Source organism: Archocentrus centrarchus, chromosome 8, assembly GCF_007364275.1.
Source record: "Archocentrus centrarchus isolate MPI-CPG fArcCen1 chromosome 8, fArcCen1, whole genome shotgun sequence".
NCBI classification, from domain to species: domain Eukaryota; kingdom Metazoa; phylum Chordata; class Actinopteri; order Cichliformes; family Cichlidae; genus Archocentrus; species Archocentrus centrarchus.
In genome coordinates this window covers 17,987,820-18,011,579 of record NC_044353.1, presented here as the reverse complement: position 1 = coordinate 18,011,579, position 23,760 = coordinate 17,987,820, and the positions used below count along the sequence as shown (strand labels likewise).

The window sequence follows — 23,760 nt, the reverse complement described above, 5'->3', positions numbered from 1 at the left end:
CAAGTTAACAAATTACAGAGAAAAATAAATGAATAAAATTCAAGTCCTGTGTCTCCTTTCATTATTTATACACAAGTGCATATCTGGGTGTGACTCTGTATGTCCTCTGATTTGAGATGACACAGTGCAGGTTGGCAAGAACAGAACGTCCAAAATACTGCAGCAGTTCAGGCACTGGAATATTTTACATGCACAAAAAGGACGCTAATTAACTCTTATTGGGTGGAGATGTACACACACACATGTATTCACAAAACACACACACGTAAGCACACACATACACTATTTCTTTTACAGTTTGGAGGTGTCCTTTAAATTTTTACTCTTTACTAGCACAGCAGTAATTGAGACTGAATGTCAGACAGTGTGAGGTATATGAGAAATGACACAAACACTGTATGTACAGTCCCAATGTGTGTGTGTGTGTGTGTGTGTGTGTGTGTGAGAGAGAGAGAGAGAGAGAGAGAGAGAGAGAGAGAGAGAGAGAGAGAGAGAGAGAGTGTTTTTAAAGCCACGGAGCTAACGCAGTGAGAAAGCAAAAGAGGTGTCCTTGAGGACCACCTGAGTGTCACCATGGTTAGATCGAGTGACACCTGACCTCAGCTTTGTACATAAACCCAGGTGCACCTTGGTGCTGCTCAGGCTAGGCAAACAAAACATGCACGCACACAAAATTCAATGCAATTGCAAAAATCAAATATCCAATCTGAAAGCTAGCAAAAGCACAGTTTTAAATATGCATATAAATTTGTACACTATGTTCGTTCATGTGAAGCACAAAGATGATGAGAATGGTCACTTCACATTCCCATGCCAAAGAATATGCCAAGTCCTCTGACAGAACTTTGACAACCCTACAACCACCATCACAACCCCCATACCCAGAAGACTTTAAATAGCTCACAGACCTTTCATTCTCTGCACTTACAGGATTTGGGGGATTAAAACTAACAACTACCTTCAACTACAACTAGTGGCGCCAAATACAAAGTAGCAATTTTTTTTCTTTTTATCTGTATATTACAGGGGGAACCCGACTATTACAGCAGACACCTGCTACTCAGAACCACAGTGTGGAGCATACTCTGGTATTAGCATGACATCACAGTCACAAATGTAGCTATACGCTAGGTAGTCACACATTTAGATGCTTGACTCACAGGTTTTGCTGTGACAAAATTTGTTTTGTTTCCACTATTCCTTCTTCCTTTAGTGGACCCATAAATACCTGTTTTTTTTTTCTTTTTGCTTTTTTATTAATTCACTGGCATGATGGTTAGCACTGATACCTCACAGCAAGAAGGTCCTGGGTTCAAATCCACCAACTGGATGGAGTTTACATGTCCTCCCTGTGTCTGCAGGAGTTCACTCTGGCTTCCTCCCACAGTCCAAAGACATACAATTAGTGGGGTTAGGTTAATTTGTGTGAATCAGACTTTCAACCTGTCCAGGGTGTACAGTACCTTACCTCTCACCCTATGGCAGTTAAGATAGGGTTCAGTAGCCCCACAAGAACATGGATGGATGAGTGGAAATTTCAACACCAAGATAAAAAAAGGAAAAAAAACTGGAAAATTATAATCAATGTGCAATAATAAGACTTAAACCAAAGACACTTACAGTTAAACATGGACAAACACACTAACAGAGTAAAGCATGCGTTTCATGTCGTGCAAGGTCTCAGGTGGATAATGTGCAGTGTCAAGGTTATAAGAATAAATCCTTTGCAACATGTGTTATAGGAAACTGTACAGTTGAAGTTGTGCATAGTTTGACTCTGGTAGCTTTTCTCTAAACTTTCAATTAACATTAAACTAAAAATAATCATATTAATTAATCATATTAACACTGACATTGCTCCTACCTGCCACGAAACTGGCTAAAATGTGCTTTTGCAAAAATGCATCAGCAGAAATACTGTATCAAGACACAAGCACTGTACAAGCACAACAGGACTAATTAGATTCTCATGTAGGCTATCCATATCTGCTGTTATCAGATTCGAGTTCTCATCCATGCAGACGTGGGGTGGAGTGGAGGGCAGACTATGATGGCTGATAGTGGGACAAGGTTGGGGAAGCCAGTAGGTAACACAAGCCAGGGGACACACAATGAAGCTGTGACCCCTGCAGGTCAGAAACGGCGAGTGGTAAACAGGAAGGAAATGTGAGCCAACAGGTCGACGCTGACTGCTGGATGTGCTGGTGTGGGACAGCACTACAAGATAATGTGACATGCAGACTACGAGGACTCAAGGGCAGAGGGAGGAAAAGAGAAAGATGGAGCTCTGTTTTGCTGAGAGAGAGTGGCAAATATGACAAAAATGGCAAACAACAGCAGATTGATGTTCTTTTGCACTATCATCTTTCAGGAGTTGAAACTAATATCTGAATGTATCACACACACATTTAAATTCCCTTTGCTGAAGAATCTGTTGATGAAAAACTGAACAAAACAACAAACTCTCATTTTCTGTAGCATAATTTAAAGCAACTGGATAAACAGATGGATGGATGGATGGATGGATGGAGATCTGATGACTATGAAGGCCATTTGAGTACTGTGAACTCATTGTCATTTTCAAGAAACCAGATTAAGATGATATGAGGTTTGTGACATGGGTACACCCTGGCCATAAAGAGATATATATGCTCAGCAACAATACTCAGGTAAGCTGTGGTGTTTAAAAAATGGTACTTAGGGGTCCAAAGTGTGTCAAGAAAATATCCACCAAAAATGTCCCACACCATTGCATCACCAACAGCCTTAACCATTGGTACGAGGCAGGTTGGATCCAAGCTTTCATCTTGTTTATCCCTACCATCTGAATGTTGCAGATCAGGCAGCATTTTTCCAGTCTTGTATTGTCCAATTTTGGTGAAACCATACAAATTGTAGCCTCAGTTTCCTGTTCTTAGCTGACAAGCGGGGCACTTGGTGTGGTCTTCTGCTGTGGTAGCCCATCTGCTTCAAGATTTGAGGTCTTGTAAATTCAGAGATTCTCTGCTGGATCCTAGTTTTATCTATCCATGGATTAGTTAAAATGCAGGAATCACTTAAAGAAATAAAGACCTGGATTACTTCTAATTTTAGATAAAACTGAAGTTCTTGTGCTCCTAGAAACATGGTGTCTAACCATATACTTACTCTGGATGGCATTACCTTGACCTCCAGTAACACCGTGAGAAATCTTTGAGTTATATTTGACCAGAATATGTCCTTCAATTCGCATTTTAAACAAATATGTAGGACCGCTTTTTTTTTTTTTTGCATTTGCATTTGCGCGGTATTTCTAAAATTAGAAACATCCTTTCTCAGAGTGATGCTGAAAAGCTAATTGATGCATTACGATTGTAATTCATTATTATCAAGCTGTCCTAAAAGCTCCCTGAAAAGCCTTTAGCCAATCCAAAATGCTGCAGCTAGAGTACTGACAGGGACTGGAAAGAGAGAGCATATTTCTCCCATATTGGCTTCTCTTCACTGGTTCCCAGTTAAATCTAGAATAGAATTTAAAATTCTTTTCCTCACATACAAGGGCTTGAATAATCAGGCCCCATCTTATCTTAAAGACCTCATAGTACCATATTACCCCAACAGAGCACTTCGCTCTCAGATTGCTAACTTTCTTACTTGTGGTTCCTAGGATACTTAAAAATAGAATGGGATGCAGGGCCTTCAGCTTTTAGGCCCCTCTTCTGTGGAACCAGCTCTAAATTTGGGAGACAGATTATTTTTAAGATTAGGCTTAAAATTTTCCTTTATGACAAAACTTACAGTTAGGGCTGTATCAGGTGACCCTGAACCATCCCTTAGTTATGCTGCAATAGGCCCAGGCTGCTAGGGGGTTTCCATAATGCACTCTTTCTTTTCATTCACCTCTTTTTATTCTGTTTATACCCCATTTTACATTTAATCATTTGTTATTATTAATCTCTGGCTCTCTTCCACAGTGTGTCTTTTGTCTTGTCTCCCTCCCCTCAGCCCCAACTGGTCGTGGCAGATGACTGCCCCCTCCCTGAGCGTGGTTCTTCCGGAGGTTTCTTCCTGTTAAAAGGGAGTTTTTCCTTCTCAAAGTCATTCTGACTGTTGGGTTTTCTTTGTAATTATTGTAGGGTCTTTACTTTACAATATAAAGCACATTGAGGCGACTGTTTGCTGTGATTTGGCACTATATAAATTGAATTGAATACACGGCGTATTTTTGTGTTGACGTAGGAGTTTGAAGACCACTTTGATGATGACATCGACTTCACTCCACCAGCAGAGGACAGCCCTTCTATACAGTCCCCAGTTGAGGTCTACACCCTCGCCGTGTCCCCTGTGCCCCTGCCTGGCCCTCCACACCTTCAGCCTCCTGTCTGCATCACAGCTCTGATACATATAAATTCACAGATTTATTAAATCATGCAGTATAAATGGTTCATGTCATAAAATATGTTTGTCCATGTTTTCTTTTGTTTGGACTTCATAGTAAGAAATGTGCTATTACAACCTGAGTTGGTGGAAATAAACCTGGAAATAAGCTGTTTGCCACCCATCATTAAACATATTATTAGTCATATTTTGGCCTATTGAGATATCTGCCTAACTCTACTTTTCTAACACTGTGGATTCATTTAGGCAGTATAGAGTACTATAGAAGGATTGAATTGAATTGAATTGAATTGAATTGAATTGAATTGAATTGAATTGAATTGAATTGAATTGAATTGAATTTGGTTGTAGTGAGTGGTTATTTGAGTTACTGTGGCCTTCCTATCATCTGGCCATTGTCCTCTGACCTCTGGCATAAACAAAGGATCTGCTGTTCACTGGATATTTTTTCTTTTTTGCACCATTCTCTGTAAACCCTTGAGATGGCTTGGTGGGCACTGATATGTTAATATGCCAAAAAATGTCAGATGACATGACTGTCAGATGAAATAAAGTAAGCAAGCAAAGTTACTTTAAGTATTTAAACCTTTGTGCGACTGCTACAACAGTACTTGGCATTATGTCTGGATTAGCTTCTGGGATGGACACATAGGCATACCCTGCTTGTCTTTATGGCGCCTCAATAATTGATGCCCTTGCTTTATTGTCACCAAAAACTCATATCAAGAAAGGAGTGTCAGGCTCACCTTACTGATTAAGTCTGTGTGAAACTTTAATGTACACCCCATCTTCAACTGATAACAACCTGATGTGCTTGGGCAAACCAGGGAAACTAAACCATGTGGATGTCCTCAGGGTGTCCAGCTTCTGCTGTGAAAAATATTGTTCATATTTTTGGACTCATTTTCAGTCTTTTGGAACTTGCAGGTATCAGAGTTGTTGCTACCTGATATTGTGTACAGAGAGGAGCATCGTAAAAGATTTAACTACCTTGTTGGGATGACTGAATGGGCTTTGTGAGCTCTGTGCAGGAACTCTATACATAATGCAGGGGATGACAGCACTCCCTCTGTTGCCCAATGAGCATTATTTCTGAGCATCTACTTATGATGCCTCTGTGCAGCTTCCCTTCATTAATGAATGATAGGCTACATACATACCAGTGACAATTCTTGGTATGCTCAGGGCAATAGTGGGAGGTGGTTTCTTCAAATCTGTTTCCACCCTATCCTAAGTCTGTTGTTCACATAACTGGTTAGCAGGGAGGTTAAACATATTTGAAATATATTTTGAGGTGTGTCTATTAACCAAAATAACACAAGATTGCAGTTTGAACAAGAAGCCACACCCTGCTTAAACCACTGAGCAGCTGTGGCATGTGCTGACACATCTTCAGACTGAGTAATGGCTGTCATGAAGAGGTAGACAGGTACTTTGCAGACTTTCTCAAATAAGAAGGCGCAATCACATAAGAAGGCAACTGTCATTCAGGACAAACTTAGAGGCCCACTAAACAACATCTGTATGTAGGAGTTTGGTTAGTAAACACATTACAACATCTATAAGCGTCAGTAGGTACCAGTCAGGTTAAAAAAAAACACACTTGTGGTCTGTTTACACAGATTGTACTTTCAGAAACTCAGACAGTGCATTGAAAGGTCCACATCTGAAAGTGAAATTTCTGGTGAAACATTTGGATGACTTTTCTACAGCTGCTACAACATACAGCCATAATTTAATCATTATACACTGATGTAATTGTATTATAGTACCCGTCAAATGTTTGGACACACTTACCCATTTATATGAATGGGTGAGTGCGTCCAGATGTTTGACTGGTACTGTATATTGTCCCAACATATGCTTTGTCCTTTAAAAAAGTCTGTGATTCTTTACTAAACCAGCCAACCTTGAGAAACGATATCCTCCTCTCTTGGCACAACCATATTCACTTGAGGTGGGACCTGGACAATTACTGGGAAAATATGGAGTAAAACTGAATTGAATTAATATGATCTTTGAGGTGGAACCAAAGAATCAAGAGATTTTGAGTAAATGAAGTGAGGCACACCAAAAAGTTTCAGAACCACTGCAAGGACATGAGCAGTTCCTTCTATGAGCTAAATGCACCTCAACGATGCATCTGAACTGATGCACTGCATGTAATTTAAATATTGCTACTATAAGCAACTCATTACCATCTCTTGGTTCACACCCTATTTAACTCTGTCAGCAACGCAGTAAGCCTGGACCTGAGTATAGGATGGCACCTACCCTGATCCCATACTACCTACAGCCTTACAGACTCCCTTGTTCAACATGACTTAAAGAAGCACTGTGAACTGTCAGGTTTCAGTTCCTCCTCTGAACAGGAACAACAATAGTCTCAATTTCTAGCTCAGGTCTTACTGGCCATCAGATCCGACCATTACATCAGGATTAGTGCCAGGTTTGCCTCAACACCACCCCCACTCCTTCACCTCAACACCCTACTCCTCCTTGCCTCTGTGTTGCCAGACTTCAGCGAATAGTGAATTATTTAGGATTAACAAGCAGTTGCAACATTAAACTCAATCTCGCAGTTTTTCATTAACCTTCACTGGGGGCAGTGACTGAAGACAAAAGGATGTAGCTTAAGTGTGAAACAAGCCGATTCCTCTGACAAAGAGGTGACAGAGGAGAAGGTGGGTGCAAGGGGATGAGTCAGAGGAGAGCACTGTATGCATCAAAGTCAAGGGCTCATCAACGTTTTCCTGGTAACGGATTGTATCTCTAGGTTTCATTGAGTCAAAAGATCACCCATGATCGAATGACACCGGCTAGACTGAGCAAATTGATTTTGATTGGTATCACAGGTTGACTGCTGTAGAAATAAAGCATTTTTTTGTTTGTTTGTTTGTTTGTTTGTTTTAGCTATTTGGTCACCAGAGATCACAAAGCTGCTGGTGTCAAGTGAGACATAAAAAATAAAATGGAAATCACATGTAGCACTCACATATTTCTTATTTGTCATTGAAGCTGACATCCTTAAGTTGACCGGACTATCAACTCTACTGAGTCTGTGTTACAACATCCTATCAAATCCATCCATTCAGTAAATTAATTCACAAAATTGGCAAAAAGTTACAATCGTTTTCTTACAATGTTGTTCCCTTTGACTCTGGGTAATAACTCTTTTGATATGGTGCCAAAAACTCCTGTCTGCAGGGAAAAATGAGGAACTGCAGAAGAAAGTGAAACTGGTGTAACATTAATAAAAGTGTTCCTAAATTTTGTGTGAAAATGGATGTTTTGGGCAGATTTAAAAGGCAGATTTGAAGCCAAATAATATTAGAATATTCCTGAATTGTGTTGCACTAAATATTGAGTACCAACTGATACTTTGGATTAATCCTACTGAGCAACATTTGGAGATGTGAAAACATGACAAGAAGTACATTTAACAAATACTTCAAGATTTCTAGATAGATTTCTAAATAGATAGATAACAAATACCACACGGTAAAACTGAGCAGTAATGCATTTGGGAAGACCTTGGAAATTGTATACTGTGCAAATCAAGACACATACTGAAGGGACAAATAGTATCACTTTGTTTGAATGTAAAGATCTCAATTAATTTATTTGTAAAATCTTTCCAGAAAGCTGAAGCTATTAATTCAGTCCCACCTTTCAAGTTGTTTCTACCTAATATTTTAGTCTTTCAAATATATAACAAAGATGAAATGCATTTCAGGAGCTACAGTTTACTAAGACATGTTTTTCTGACACAACCTATCTTTTTTCTTATATTTTATATAGTCACCCTCCAATTTAGATATTGTTTCACAATTCTCTAGAAGATATGCAAATAGCTGAATATTTAAGATGATTTAGGTTAAAAATAGTTTTAAAAACTCTCCTGAATAAAAGTGCTGCAATTAGTTAATATCAGATACCTATGAATACTGATCAGGCTAAAGCAGGTAAAATTAGAGGATCAAACATATATACCCTATAAAATATCCTATATAGTAATATTACTACAGCTTGCATTGATGTAGCCTAATGAGTATGAGCAGCTGGGCTGCTAGTCAGTGCTGACCACCTGCACTGAATTTACATGAGAAATTATACCATGGCGCCCTCTACTGTATATACTATATCTGATGGTGCAAGTCTAGATCATTTACTCATTATTATGAATGTTGTATGATTATTTAAGTGTGAATACTGTTGAGTTATGCGCAGTGTTGCTAGCATTTGAATTCACAAAGGAAAATACTCATATGGACCTATATGTGGGTAACAGCACACAGTAATTCCAGGCAATGAAAAAGTTGAAAGGTTGGTGAAGGAGTCTAACAATAGAGCATATGCTGAAACTGGTATTACATCTACATTTAAATGAGCTGTCTTGATGCATGCTTTGTAATCATGGTAAGGAAATCCCCAAAAATTGATTCTGTTGATCTGGTCGCAGAGTTTTAAGTGGGAAAAATGTTTCACAACTTGTCCAAGTAAGTTTTCAATGGCTGAAGGCTTAAGAAGTTACTTGGATACAAAATGAAGTAGGAGAGGAAAGAAGCAGGGGATCCGAAAAGAAAGCACAGATGATCATTGGCAGATTAAGAACTGGACGCGTCGACTGAAATAGTTCAATTTTCATCATAAGGAATTGCCCCACCAGACACTGTTATCATTTTCATGAAACAGAAACATCTGAACAAATTCTTATCTTGTGCAGAAAGTATAAATGTGGTCACACCAAATACTGACTTGCAAGCTTGTTAAAATTGTCCCTTATATACTGTATTTCTGTGTATTTTTGTATGTTTCAATAAACCATTGCACTTGTTTCCCATTTCCTAGCAAAATTTAAAAAATGAAGGGTGGCTCAAGACTTGGTAAAAACAAACATTAAAACCTGTGCACATATAGATGAATGAAGATCTAAAGGGTTTTGGCCTCTAGCTCAGTCTCTTACAACATGAGATGTCCTGTGGAAAATTCTTGCTCCAATGTGCTGTTAAGAGCTATAAAAGAATAATAAAAGCCATACCAGCCTCTTTGAGATCAATAATTTAAATTTTCTCTTGGACTGAGGCAGCTCTGCACAGCAGGAATTAACTTTTGTGATAGTAAATGTGCAAACAGGGTTATAATCCGTCCCAGTTTGCCAAGAAAGTATTGTATTCTGAATGATTTTGATGTTGAAGAGGGTAAAGTAAAAAGGAGAAAGCATATTTCACTTCCTCACCCTCCTTAGGTGAAAGACCTGAACTTCAATATCCTAAATGAGATTTACCCATCTAATGGATTCTTATGACTGAGATTTAATTTGGGTGTGAACAATTATGTTTTCTGTGAAAATGATATTGAAAATTGAAATATTTTCTGTTCCACTGTGAATAAGTGCAGTCTATCTGGAACAATATGTGGAGCTGGTTGAATTACCACATTTGTCAGTGAAAGCAATCAGGTTTGAAATATGAGTTGAAGATTTTAATCTGGACTGTCTTCTTTATAGTAAGTTTTAAAAACTAACATAAATGCAGGTATTTACAAACAAAACCATATATGAATTTATGAGCGGACTTCTGAAGAAGCAGTTGAAGCTTGTAATTGATTTTTAAAAAGCTGTTAAATTATTTTCTTTATACAATAATTGTAATTGACATACGCTGCTTTTCCTTTATATGTTTTCTATTTATGTTTTTGTTAACATTATGTTTTACATTGAGTCACTAACTTGTGATTTTTTTATGTTCAACCATTGTCATATTTTTGTTTGTTTGCTTGTTGAATAATGAAAGTGCCTCTTTTATTTGTATTTTGTAGATGTTTGTTTCCACCACTGGAAATTTTTTCTCAAAATTTAAACTTAATAACTCCAAATTACAAGTTGTTTTTTTTTTTTTAACTTCCAGTTATTGTCTCAGAAGTCTGAGTTAGTAAGTCCAATGTTTGAGCTAATCCCCCCGTCCCCCACTGCAAATGGAAGAAACATATGAAAGCTTGTTTCTCTTGTATCTTAAATTTAAAATATTAAATTTAAATATATTGAGAAAATGACTCGAAATTAATTTCGAGTTATTAAGTTGATATCTTTTGTTTCTTTTTCTTTTTTTTTCCAGTGGCGGAAACAAGCTTTCATAGTATTTGCATATTTATTAAGAAAAGAAAAGAAAAGAAAAGAAAAGAAAGAAAAGAAAAGAAAGAAAGAAAAGAAAAGAAAAGAAAAGAAAACATCCGTTTTTTTTTTTTTTTTTTTTACTTTCACCGGATATGACATCACCGCGGCCTCTTTCCCGTGTTACCGGGATCTGTGGTAGTTTCTGCTGCTGCTGCTGCCTGTCAACCTCAAACAGAAGACTTGTGTGTCTGGGATTGTGTTTCTCGCCTTTTGTCTGTCCTCCACCACCATGCCCATGTACCAGGTAAAGCCTATCTGTGGGGGTGACATAAAGGTTGATTTGCCCACCTGCATGTACAAGTTGCCAAATATCCACGCGCAGCAAGGAAACAGCTGCACACCCGAACACGCGCTTCAGGTAACTAATCACACTTCGATGAAGTTATTCATCTTATTCTTCTTATTGTTATTATTATTAGTAGTAACTGGGTTTTGCGCTCCCTGTTATGTTTCCATTCATACTCGCGCTTCTCCACGAGGTATGAGCCTAAGCTGTCCTTAGCCAGGCTGTGCAGCTAGCTAACTTAGCTTGTCGGGACAGTGAGTAATCTCAGTTTTGGCTGATGCAACAACTACAGCACGTCTTCACTGTATCACATCAAGATTTTTAAACGGTATAAAGCATTGAAACTGTTACGTTAGCTTGTCTCTAGTCTGCTGACTTGGTTATTAATGTAATCGGTCAGGAATATGTCTCTACATGAGACCATGCTCCGTCAGTGGGGGCGTTGTGCCCAAAAGTGACCGTATGCCAAAAGGTAATTTCTGATGTTTGTGTTTTTGATGTGTGATATTGTCGCTGATATTGGTAAATACACTGTAGCAAACAGTATTTATGAAGGGTTTATATATAAAATTAATTTATTATTACCTGTTTTGTAAGTATCTTTGAGTCTAAGTAGCTACATTTTAATCAATCCAGTCCTTTTTGGCCACTTAAAATATCTTTATAGAACTGTGATATTTGTTGCAATTTCTGCAGCCCACTTGGCCAGATATGTCTTAACAAGAACATTTTTAATGTCAGCGACTGGATAAATACAGAATATATAAAAGTCATTTTGTCAAAAAGTGATTGCAACTTCTGTCTTGTGATACAGTGTTGTTTCTGGCTCAAATGACTGGCTATTGTTAATGTGAGATAAGTTTGACTTATGTTTCACAAATTTTAGGCCAACAAGTCAAGTAAAATTTCTGGAAATTTTTCCGAAAAACAGGGGTTCACTCACTGTGCTACTTTATTTGCAGGTTCACAAATTCATCAGCAAGCATTTGTCTACATTTTTACTTTTTACTTAAGAAACTTCTTAAGTAGAAGAATTTTACTTGGTCATAGATTTTTCTTGGTTTGATCACTTTTCAGTGTGGGGACATGGAGTAGAAAAAAAGGCACGCAAAATCTTTACCTGACTTTGATGTCAGTAATTGGCAGTTTGCACCTGTCAGAGAGGCAAACTGTTTCAATGGATGAGCCAGTTTGGTACCAGATGACAGATAGAACCAGTTCTTGATTCCCCTCCACAAAGTTCATGGTGTGATACTTTTGCTTTCACATTTACCATCTCTAGCAGTGCAGCGTAGTTGATTCTGGCACCCTATGGGGCATCCATTGTTGGGCAAATTACAAATTTTGTTTATTTATTTATTTTTTAACCTTTGCAGAAGACATACATTTAAAAAAAATGGGCTGTCTTCAAATTCTTCAAGTTCTAATTGTTGCATGTGGCATGAAAAGTGGTGTCTAGTACTAACATAGTAAACATCTTTTTTAAATTTAGGAGTTTTGTTTCACTAAATAATGTAGGCTTTCATGATTGTAGCGCATGTTTAATTTGTACATTTTCAGTGATGTTATTTGAACTTCATCTGTCCTCAGCGGCTTTTGTTGCAATGCATTCACCATATCTACCTCTGGAACTTATTTTACAATGATAAACTTTTACAGTCAGACTTCAGATATATGTGAAGTCTTTGCCTATTTTAAAAGGGACTGTTATATACACTAAATTCTGGATAAATTGAGCCTTTTCTTTAAGAAAAAATGGCTGAGTAACCGTTTAGCTCTTATTATCTCTGCAGAAAATGCTTTTCTTTTGGAGGAATTCATCAGTCACAGGGACAATTTACTAAAATTCAGTAAAGAAAAAAAGTAAAAAGTGTAGGAAATTTTCTGTTGCATAAAATCTAAATGGAAGGCAAACTTGTAGTTGTGGCATTTCATTGAGGTGGAACTCAGTAATTCTTCAGTCAGGCTCAGTTTCCTGAACAAAAAAATGGCTCATGATGTTCTCACTTCATAGGCTTCCAGTGAAATTACTTTAATAATTAGCTCGGCTGTTTCGAAGAAAAAAGTCGAGCTATTGTCAAAACAAAAACTTTAATGTTGGCTATAACTTCTGTAATGTTCAAGCTAGACCACTCAGACTTAATACACACTTGTTCACTATCACAAGGGCTACCTGCTGACCAAGGGCTGAAACTTTGTCATGTATTTTTACTTATTTTTCCTGCTTTTGAGCTTGAAATTCCACTAGTGTCTTTATTTTGAACTATCTAATTTGCTTGTGGTTTACATTTTTAGGCTGGAAATGTGTTTAGTGAGTTGTTCGTATTGGTTTCAACGTCATCTGTGCAGGAACAGTTTGTAGAGAAACAGAGGTGCCAGCATTCTCACAAGTTGTAAAACCATTGCTTGATTGTACCTCAGTTGATTTTGTGGTTTCAGACTCAGTAATTTATTTATTTATTTTTTTTCCTTATTGCTTCAGAATGGCGAGGTGGACCCAGCAGTCAAAGCTCTGGAGGCCCGGCAGGATGAGATCATGAGAAAACTGTACGAACTGAAAGCAGCTGTGGAGGGCCTGGCTAAGACGGTGACGACCCCCGATGCCGATCTGGACCTGACAGTCAGCAGCAGCCTCTCCTCCCAAAGCTCCACAGCCTTCAAAGCCACCACAGACCTGGATACGCTACTGGGCAAGGTGAAAAAAAAAAAGTCGCTCCGGAGTATAGGTCGCACCAGCCAAAAAATGCATAATAAAGAAGAAAAAAACATATATAGGTCGCACTGGACTATAAGTCGCACTTTTTTGGGGGGGGGGGGGTTGATAGAATCCGAGACCCAGAGCACAAATTCCATCTTGAACAGCAATTTAAAATAATAATGGATTAAAGAACAGGACAAACACGGTTACACCTACGTTATGCTAACGTAGCACATTTAGCTACATGACGCACAACGAACACGTGTTCGGTATTGTAACGTTGTAAACACACTTCCAAAGTCGGCGATATTCACAACAAAGGTCGTCTTTATTAACAGAAAAACGGCTGCTGTAGGCCACAGCCACGCCAACCACAACTACAACAGCGGAACTGCAACACACACACAGGCAAGCTCTCGGTCTTTTCTCTCTCTCCATGCTGCCTTCACGAACCTCCCGAACAGTCCGAAATCCCACAACATCAACACGCTCTCTAACTAAGAAAATCGCTACAGTATGTTAACGTAACATTAAGTTATTCAGATAACCAAAGCATAAAGAACATACTAACAAGTTAACCAAACCATCAATCCATTGAATTCTTCATCCTCGGTGTCACTTCTAAACAATTCCGTACACTCCGTAGACGAAGCGCCGCTTCCTCTTCTGTGTCGCGTTAGTCAGACTCGTCGTCAGCTGCAGTTCCAATTATTCCAGCCTTTCTGAATCCCAACAGGATGGTTTGTCACTGAAGCCCATGTTTTCTTGATCCATCCAATGACTTCCAGGAAAGTTGGGTGGCGCATTCTCCCAGTTGCCGTTAAGCTGTGCTCTCCATCCATCATCCACTGCGCCCACAGGTTACGCAAGACTGCCTTAAAGCTGCAGTTCACGGAGATGTCAAGTGGCTGGAGTATTTTGGTTCATGTGTTATAAATGTCACATATACGTCGCTCCGGAGTATAGGTCGCACCCCCAGCCAAACTATGAAAAAAAGTGCGACTTATACTCCGGAAAATACGGTAGTAGTAATATCAATTGTGTTGTCTTCTGTTTGTCGGCACCGGTAACTTTTCTTTCAGACTGTGCACTGTCAGGAATTTCAACTGAATACTTTACTCTTACTGGCAGTAGTAATATCTTCATCTGTCCTCATCACATTTCATAACAGCTTGTTATTCCAAGTTTTAAAAACTGTGCTAACCTGCAGAACATGCTCATAATGGAATTTGCCTTTAAGCCTACATTAGGGTGTAGACTGATTATTACCTGTATGTGCAGGCTGTACTAATGCAGTACTTCTCACCTTTATGTGACCAGGATCTCGGCGCTCTTCGTGACATCGTCATAAATGCCAACCCAGCGCAGCCACCACTGACCTTGCTGGTGCTCCACGGCCTGCTCTGTGAGCGCTATCGAGTGCTCTCCACTGTCCATGTCCACTCGTCAGTTGCCAATGTGCCGCCACAGCTCCTGTCCTGCCTCGGACCACGGCATGCAGACAGCTACGCCCGCCACATGTTTCAGCTGGGCTTCACCCTCATATGGAAAGATGGTGAGGCCACTGGGATACAAATGCATGCAGGTCTTCTTAAACAAGTTAGGGCCTGTGTGAAAAAGATCACCAGTTGGAGCTGCAACTCACAAGTCACACATTAGGCTCCTTCTGAGCATCAAATTTGAACAGACATTCTTGAAGATATTTTTTCTGATGTCCACCACAGAAACCGTTGAGATTTCTAAGTAGGATTTCTAAAGAACCTAAAAGTAATCCTGTGGCAGTAGTGTATCTATCAACGGCTCATATTTTCCCTGGAAGTTTTCTTGCTAACGTTCTAATGGTGCTGACCACTTGACACCATCTTTTGAACATTAGAGGGTTAGTCTGCTGTGTTGGCTTAAAAAGAAGAGTTGAAATTGAAGAAAAATGCTCCCTTAGTTTCCGCTCTGTCATAGTTATGACATAGGCTATAGATGAAGGAAATATACACAATGTTACCAAGTGCCTTCAATGACCAACAGCTGCACTTTAGGAAACTTGGCCCTGTATCTGTGCTCACTTTAATCTGCTGATGCTACACAGTCTTGATATACAAACAGCTTTGCAGTTTAATTTGCATGTAATTTCTTGTGAAAGTGTGGGGGTGGTTTGTTTCTTAGTTTTTCTAATACTATAAAACTAATTATCATACCATAACCATGTCAGAGTAATTTACAACAAACAATAACAACTGTAATCGCACATAAAGCCTTTTGAGTAGGCGTTCAGCTACTTTATTCTTTAGTGAATAATTAGGAAGTGATGCTTTATTTAAAATATGCTGATAGTAAACTCATTATTAAAAATAAGGACACCTTTTTAGCTATTTAAAGTAGGAAAAAATACACTGTGGGGGCAAAAAAAAATGAGGGACGCTGCACACCCGTATTCTAGCAGCTTATTAGTCATAAGGTAGTGCCCCCTCACATACCATGCTTTATCATATATTTGACTCTTAATTGGGACCAGAATTTCCATAATCATAATCATGTTCTGTTAAATAAGGCTTGAAAGTAGGGCCCTGTTTACACAAGTCCCTGAAAACGGGTTCCAGTGTGGACCGTTTTCGAAACGCTACCATCTCTGTCTCCATGTGAACAGCGAAAATGCTACTTTTTAAAAACAGGAGGTACAGGCACATGTGCTCTATGGTTGCTACTCCCAAACACACACGGCCAACTTGTAGCCTAGCATGGGAACTACAGCATTTTCAGGGTCTCTTGTGGTTCCGTGTGAATGGTGATTGTTTTCAAAACCTTTCCGTCTGAACGCGTTACTTTTTTGAAAATGAAAAAAATTATACAGTTTCCAGCAGATTGTTTTCGTGTAAACAGGGCCTAGCAGTTGTCCATAAACTCACCAGGAAATGTTTAATGAAGCCAACTGCACTGCTCATCTTGTTTTCACAGACTTTTTATACACTCTTAATACACTCGTAATACAGTCGCCCCCTCCTGGTCATTAGTAAGAACGTGGGTTTAAGGCACTTGAGCACTGGTTTCAGTTTTCAGACCCTGGATGCTGTCTTTTATACCCAGTCTACAGTTATGTCGAACATACCGATGTTTTAATCTTAATGGACACCATTTGTCTGGAAGGTGTGACCTCATTTCCTATGATTCATGTTTCTTCTCTGCTATATCCACAGTTCCCAAACTGCAGATGAAGTTCAGCATCCAAAACATGTGTCCCATTGAGGGCGAGGCCAACGTAGCGCGCTTCCTCTTTAAGCTGCTTGCCCCTTACCCCAGTGACCCCGCTATTGCCACCCTGGTGGACAGCTGGGTGGACACGGCTTTCTTCCAGCTGGCAGAGGGCAGTGCCAAAGAGCAAGCTGCTGTCCTGCGGGCCCTAAATTCAACTCTGGGCTGCAAACCCTGGCTGTCTGGACCAGAGTTCTCCCTGGCTGATATTGCCTGCTACTGCTGCGTGCTGCAGAGTGGCTCGGCCTCCTCAGCTCCAGCTAACGTCCAGCGCTGGATCAAGTCTTGCGAGAACCTCGGCCACTTGAACCACGCCAAGCTACTTCTGCAATGACTCGGGCTGTCCTGGGACCAGACATTAGATGCAAAGTGAGAGCGGCATTAGAATAATAAAATATATCCTAGCCATGTCTGAAACGCCTCCTAATGCTTCCTTCCTTGCTGTAGTATATCACTGAGTAGACGCAGTATGGCTGATGGTTAAGGTGACTCAAAAGTATTTATTTTCGCTGTGATGGTTTAAAGAGATTCTAAAGCTGTAATGGAGGAAGCACAAGGAGATGGTATGGACAAGGGCTTGGTGATGGGTTCAGTCAGTGATACTAACAGAGGTTATTAGACAAATACACACACTACACCTTCCACCCACTCTGTGCCTAACATGACCCTGTTAAAAAAAATGTGTGTGTTAATGTGTGGTGATGGGTATTGCTCTGTTGTTTTCAAAAGTAATACTTTGTACCATTTGGTTTTTTTTTCTGAAATCATTAAAACTTCTACTTTGGATCAAAGTTTGAGGCCAGGTTTCATTTGTTGTACCGTTTGATCACTTCAGAAACAATTTACGTAAAGTAGCCAAACAACTGGCGTTTACTGAAGTGCACATCTGTGTCCAACAGGTGGCAGGAGTGACATTTAGTGATGGAAGATCATTTCCAAGCATGCTGTCAGTCATCAGCCTTATTCAGCTGGTTATAGTATTCAGTCACACAGCTACACTGGATTATACCAGAGATGAAACAAAAGGGGGAGAACATAAAAAACAAACCGAAGAACTCGGTTTTTTGCTACATGACTAGATTCACACCTACTGCCAATTCAGAATTGCCAATTAACCTAAAAAGCATGTCTCCGGTCTGTGGGATGAAGCCAGAGTACCTGGAGAACATGCAAACTCCAGTATTATTATAGTCTCTAAAATCCTGTATTATCATGACATGTTTCATATGTCATGCAACCACAGATTTACAGGAAATAACACTTCAAATAGATACAGTTTTAGGATTTAAAAGCATTTTTTTAGAATGCAAAAGAAACCAGTTGCCTCACGTCAAGAAGGTCCTGGTTTTGAATCCACTGGATGGCTGGGGCCTTTTTTTTCCTTGAAGTTTGCATGTTTTTCCTGCGCTTGCATGGGTTCTCTCCGTGTATGTTAGGTTAATTAGTGATTCTAAACTGGTCATAAGTATGAATGCTCGCTGTATGACAGCTGGTATAGGCTCCAGATCTCCTGCAAAAAAAAAGAGGAAGCACAAATGGACAAAAAAAAAAAATCATCCATGCATTTCATTTCAATCCAGCCCCCAATATCCTAAAGGGAAAAAACTTAAGAGGCAGTATTATAAGTAATCTTAAGGTGAATAACTGCAATGAGTTTGTACTTCTATTTAACTTGATTCCAGTGCACTCTTTCATTGGTGACCTAATGCATATCAGACGACTGGCAAGGTTGTCTGATATGCAGACTTTAAATATTGCACCCAGCTGTAAGTAACCTACAGTATTTAAAAAGGAGCTGCAATATAATTAACGTGGCTTATTTGTCAGTTTCTCTGTAATCAGTTTATTTTTACCCCTAAACCTATTTATCATAGCACTTTTATTTTGGATAAATCTGCGTTCAACTCTGGATGCCTTTCTGTAATTTCACTTTAAAGCAACAATTCTTTTTTTGCAGCGATCTTTAATCTACACTCCTCCAGTTTGTTCTTCCTCTGCAATCAGTTGTCTGAGCTGCGTTTTCCCCCCATCAGAAGTTGTGCTGTTGAACAGAATCCCAATTCACTGTTTCCGAAGAGGAACAGATGCACCGCAGTTTCAAGTCTGTTTAATCCTTTGTGACTGCTGTAGGCAAACTTACAGAAAAATCACTCATAGAATATATTTAGGAATAATATACTGAAGAAAAACCCATTCCCAAGGTTTATTTTTTCCCAGGCTCTCAGCGGGCTTGTTTTGCATTTTCACAAGTGTCATGTCTTCGACAGCTCGGGTCCAGACAGAGCCTGTGTTTGTATTCTCTGACAGCCTCCTGTTGGTCTCCAGGCAGCTGTCTGGCAAGACGAAAACTCTTAGCTGACATCCGGGCACATGGCAAAGAATACGCTTGGGAACGTGCACCACTGGAATTTTGCCGTTTGCATGTTCTGTATCTTCCTCACACACAAACGCATCCGGACACTTTTGAAACCACAATCAGTGTTTGCTGAATGCATTCAGGGCTGCATGCAAATAAGGCAGCCGATCTCATTCCATCACTAATCTAATTACTTGTGGCTTCCAATTGAGTTTCATGGAGGGGGGGAAGGAGAGACACAACAAGGGGTCTTTTCTTGTTGCTTTATGCATGATATAAAATATACAGACAGGAGATGCACTGACTGAACAGCTGTAGAAAAAACTATAACTGAAAGACAAAAATCACTTCAGTTTAACCCCGTGGCTACATCAAATCACAATAATAGCACACATAAAAAGACGCTTTTTGTCAGTCTGTTCAGTCTGAATATCTGTGTCCATGATTGTCAATCAGATGTTTTCATTAGGCCATTCTGGAGTGGGAGACGTATGGTGTGTCAATCAAAACAGGCAGGTGATAAATATTAGAAAGCACATCCGGGCTAAAGTGCCTGAAATTAGATATTATTCAGTGTTCTCCTGTGATGATTAAAACAATATGATCTGATTTTTTTCATCAGTTAAAAGGCTGAGGCAGCCATTAGCATTCACTCGGTGACCAAAGGGCAAAGGTTGCTGTTATATCTCAAAAGCTGAATGCGTTCGAAATAGTCGTCAGTCAGAAAGTTTCTCTGTGAGGTGACCAGGTTGCCCTTCTGACTGAAGAGACGCTGGACGGGGGCCGTGGAGGGCAGGGTGGTGTTGTATTTTAAGAAAAGCTGCTTGACTCTCGGGAAGTCCTGCAAGCACTCGAGGCTTTTCCCTGTTCCTTCTACATACTTCCGGATTTCCTCCATCACTCCCCGCTGCTGGATCTGGGCAGCCGGTTTCACAGACCCGTAGCTAAAGAAGTCATCTTCTGATTCAATGGTGGACAGATTGCGGCTGGTGTTCGCCTCGCTTACACTACAGGGATCCATCTGGGACGCCTCCGAGGCCAGCAGGCTGCACATCTCCTCCCTCTCGGAGGCAGCCATCCACCACAAGCGAAACTGAGGAGTCGTTGCAGTCGCAATCTTTGCTTCTGTGCTGGCAAACAGTTCCTGGAACCGCACATCAATAGCCATTGCAATGGTGTTGATGGCATCGCCAAAGTAGTTTGCTGCATCTTTCTGCTCATTTAACTTGTTCTTCAGACTAAGTACTGTTGGGATGACCAGGCCCAGGTAACATTTCTGCTCCGCCTGGAAAAGTTCAAGTGCAAATGCGAGCGGGTGAAACACAGTCACATATTCTTTCAAAAAGGCCATCTCCTCTGGCTGGAAGCGTGGGACCTCGAGGCGAGCGCAGAGCTCCGTCAGCTCCCGCTCACTGAGAGAGACGATCTTCTGCACAGCACAGTACTCCACATTCCAACGTATAACAGCGGGGACAACAAGCGCCATCTTTCCTATCTCCTCCGCCGCGTCCATTCCGACCTGGAGATGGTGGCACTTGCTCCATATGGCAAACACTTTAGCCATAGAACTAAAATGTAGCTGGCACATGGGCCCCTGTGACACAGCCTGCCAGAAGTCCTCAGTGACAATCTGCTCAAGGGTGTGTGATGCACAGCGCTGCACAGTGGGCAGAAACAGCAGCATGTCCTGCTCCGGCTCACCCTCGAGCACGGTGCTCACGTTCTCGTAGAAACCAATGTCATCATCGCTTTCCTGGCTGTCCAGCGCGAACTCTCTGAAGACACTGATAAAGGGGCTGCCATTGTCAGTGACCGTCGTTTGAACTTTACTCTCAATATTGTAGGCCACGTGGACATCGTGTATGCGCCCGGCGATGGTGTCATACGTGATCCTGCCCTGCAGCCGTGCAAATGCCAGAGCAGCAGATTTCCTCTCCAAAGAATCCATATCAATCCAGTGGCAGGTCATCCCAAAGAAGCTCCTGTTGTGGGCTGTCCAGATGTCCGCTGTGGTGCACACGTACTGCACATTACTGAGTTTGGACATCAGCTCTTCCCGCATCCTGGAGAAACTCTGGTCCACTTTAGTAAACAGGGTCACCCTGTCCATGGATTTGAGCCCTTCAGTTAAACCAGCAATCAGCTTCCTGAAGCCAGGCTGCTCCAGCACATAAAACGATTGACAATCCTCCACAATGAAACTGAAGATCAAATCATCGATCTTTGCCTGGGTCAGGCATTTGGAGATGATTTCTGCTTTGAGCTTTTTGAGCTGGCAGTGTCTGCTTTCCTCACCGTTATATTCTTCTTTTTTCCTTCCTCTCTTGGCATCAGGCCTGGCTTCACAGCCTAAGTGTGTTCTCTGGAAGACAAAGAAAGATTTCATGGTAGTTTTTTAGAACTTTCCAACATTTTATAAACTTTAACTGCACTGAAAAAAACTCCTAAGAACACCTCTGTGGAGTAAAGTGACTGTTTATTATTTTTTTCTCAGCGAAGTTGAGCACTAAGAGCCTCCAGCGCCTGTAGCATGCAGCTGCAGTGTAACGTTATTAATCACGAGTGTTGCTATTCATTCATTGTGTCTTTTAAACATTAACAAACAGTGGAACGGGAAGTTGTTACGGGGGTGTTAGAGTCACTGACTTACGTCTAAATGTTTCTTTAGGTTTGATGTGGAGGTTTTTGACGTGGACAGCAGGTTAACCCTCGGCAAGCACAGATTACACTGGACGATGATATTTTTTCCTTGATCTGCCTTGTACGTGAAATGGTGGCGATAACGCCAAGTATTAATGGCCGATTTGGTCTCGCCGCTGGTTTCTTGGTGGTCCGCATCCATTTCGGATTCTGTCTCTACCGTTATTTATGCCTTGAAATGTAATAAAAGTATCGTAATCCGATTTAGTAATCGTGATTACACGTAAAGTAACGATGGCGGTAGAGCAATCCTCATGAAAAAGGGGCAGGCCTTTGTTCAGCTGCTTTCCATAAAACGAAGAAGGAGCCGACACCATCGTAACCGCGCTTCCTCACATGCGCGTTGACGGCACAATGTCTGGAATCGGCACTGTGGAGGCAATACGCATGCGTAGAACGCCAGCGGGTACCAACAAAGTGGCGTCACGGTCTGTACCTTGTACATTTTATGTGCATTGATGGTGGCGCTTTTACCAGCAGCTACCTTTTCCCTCTGTGTTTCTGCGAGTTGGCGCCACCAACAGGAAGCAAAAGTAAAAACGTTTTGTTCAACAGAGACATTGTTTCAAAGACAGAATATAGCACTTTCAGAAAATAGCCATATAGAGAAAATTAGTGAAAGAAGTTAACCGAACGTTTCCTTGTGCAGAATGTCACAGATTTTCTTTGCAAAACAGGGTCTGAAAGGCTAAAACAACAGCAGCAAAAGCACAACTGTTGGACTGTTTTATTTTATTATGGAATTAATTGATGTCAGTCACATTTTGTCATAGTTGGACAGCCTTTAAAGTTAAAAGCACTTTGCTGATTTCTGCTTTGCTTTCATTATTCAGATTCAGTGTGCGTGCATCATTTAACACAAATTTATGAAATAACATTTATCCCACCTTGTGCTGACTTTTATCTTGGTCTCCACAAGAGCACTGGCAACACTGTCCTTGCCTAGTTTTATGTGCATATTTCTATATAGCTGTCCATTTTACTTTTTTATTTGTACATTTTATTTACACAAGTTGATGCTTTATTCTTATTCTCTTACTATTGTATTAGTGTTTTTTTATCATATCCTTTGAGCAGCTGGAAGATGAGAACTATTTGAATGTGTCTTTACTCATTCATCTTTTCTCTTTCCCCTAACATGGTTGCAGCAGATGACTGCCTCTCCCTGAGCCTGGTTCAGAGGTTTCTTCCTGTTTAAAGGGAGTTTTTCCTTTGCAGCGTTGCAATGTGCTTGCTCATGGGGGTAGTTTGATTGTTGGGGGTTTCGCTAATACCACAGGGCCTTTGCCTTACAGTATAAAACATCTTGAAGTGACTGTTGTTGTGAATTGGTGCTTCATAAATAAACTTGAATTGAATTGTAAATGTGCACTTGGCTAAATTGAAGAACCTTGACTTTGTATTGCAGTTTGTTGTTAGTTTTAGAATCGGTGCAATGGGAAATCTTTAAGCCTTTGGGGCACATATAGACCAAATGAATGGAGTTTACTGAGAAGCGAGAAAAATTAAGGGTCTAAGTTAAATTTTAAACGAATATTTCTATAATTCTAAACCTTAGATTTTTGTGAGGAATAGAGTAATTATTTTATTTTCTCTGTTTTTCTGTCATTGAACATTTTTCTGGATATTTTCTGTTATTCTTTAATTAATTCCAGCAAGGCTTAATAACATAAGCTCCTCTCTGTATAATGCAACACATGTCAGTGTCACCATAAAGTGTATCTGTCAAAATGACCACAGAGATTTCTAAAATGGGGTTCATTCATTCATTTGGCAGCAAGTGAGAACTTAATGGCATTAAACCACCCATGATGTAAAACAGATAATTCCTCTGAGTTGGTGTAATAGGAAGAATAAACAATTCTCAACACAAGCATTCATTGAAACAGATGTGAAAACTTGCCTTAGCTAATTATTTCCGTTTG

The 23,760-nt window shown here is 40.2% G+C and overlaps 2 protein-coding genes across 3 annotated transcripts; one reads left to right on the top strand and one right to left on the bottom strand.

The window, feature by feature from the left end:
• Positions 1-10,658: 10,658 nt before the first annotated feature.
• aimp2 (aminoacyl tRNA synthetase complex interacting multifunctional protein 2) lies at positions 10,659-17,570 on the top strand. 2 transcript variants are annotated; one of them, XM_030735664.1, is made up of 4 exons: positions 10,659-10,796; positions 13,321-13,533; positions 14,857-15,091; positions 16,725-17,570. In XM_030735664.1, the coding sequence occupies exons 1-4, from the start codon at positions 10,782-10,784 to the stop codon at positions 17,111-17,113; spliced, it is 852 nt and encodes a 283-aa protein (XP_030591524.1). In that variant the 5' UTR covers positions 10,659-10,781; the 3' UTR covers positions 17,114-17,570. The 2 variants fall into 2 exon arrangements, with proteins under 2 accessions (XP_030591524.1, XP_030591523.1); XM_030735663.1 differs by having other exon boundaries at positions 10,659-10,910.
• A 1,198-nt stretch (positions 17,571-18,768) lies between these two features.
• On the bottom strand, positions 18,769-22,154 carry zbedx (zinc finger BED-type containing X). Its single transcript, XM_030735998.1, has 2 exons — positions 21,786-22,154; positions 18,769-21,497 (listed from the first exon to the last, which is right to left on the bottom strand). The coding sequence occupies exons 1-2, from the start codon at positions 21,975-21,977 to the stop codon at positions 19,785-19,787; spliced, it is 1,905 nt and encodes a 634-aa protein (XP_030591858.1). The 5' UTR covers positions 21,978-22,154; the 3' UTR covers positions 18,769-19,784.
• Positions 22,155-23,760: the final 1,606 nt, after the last annotated feature.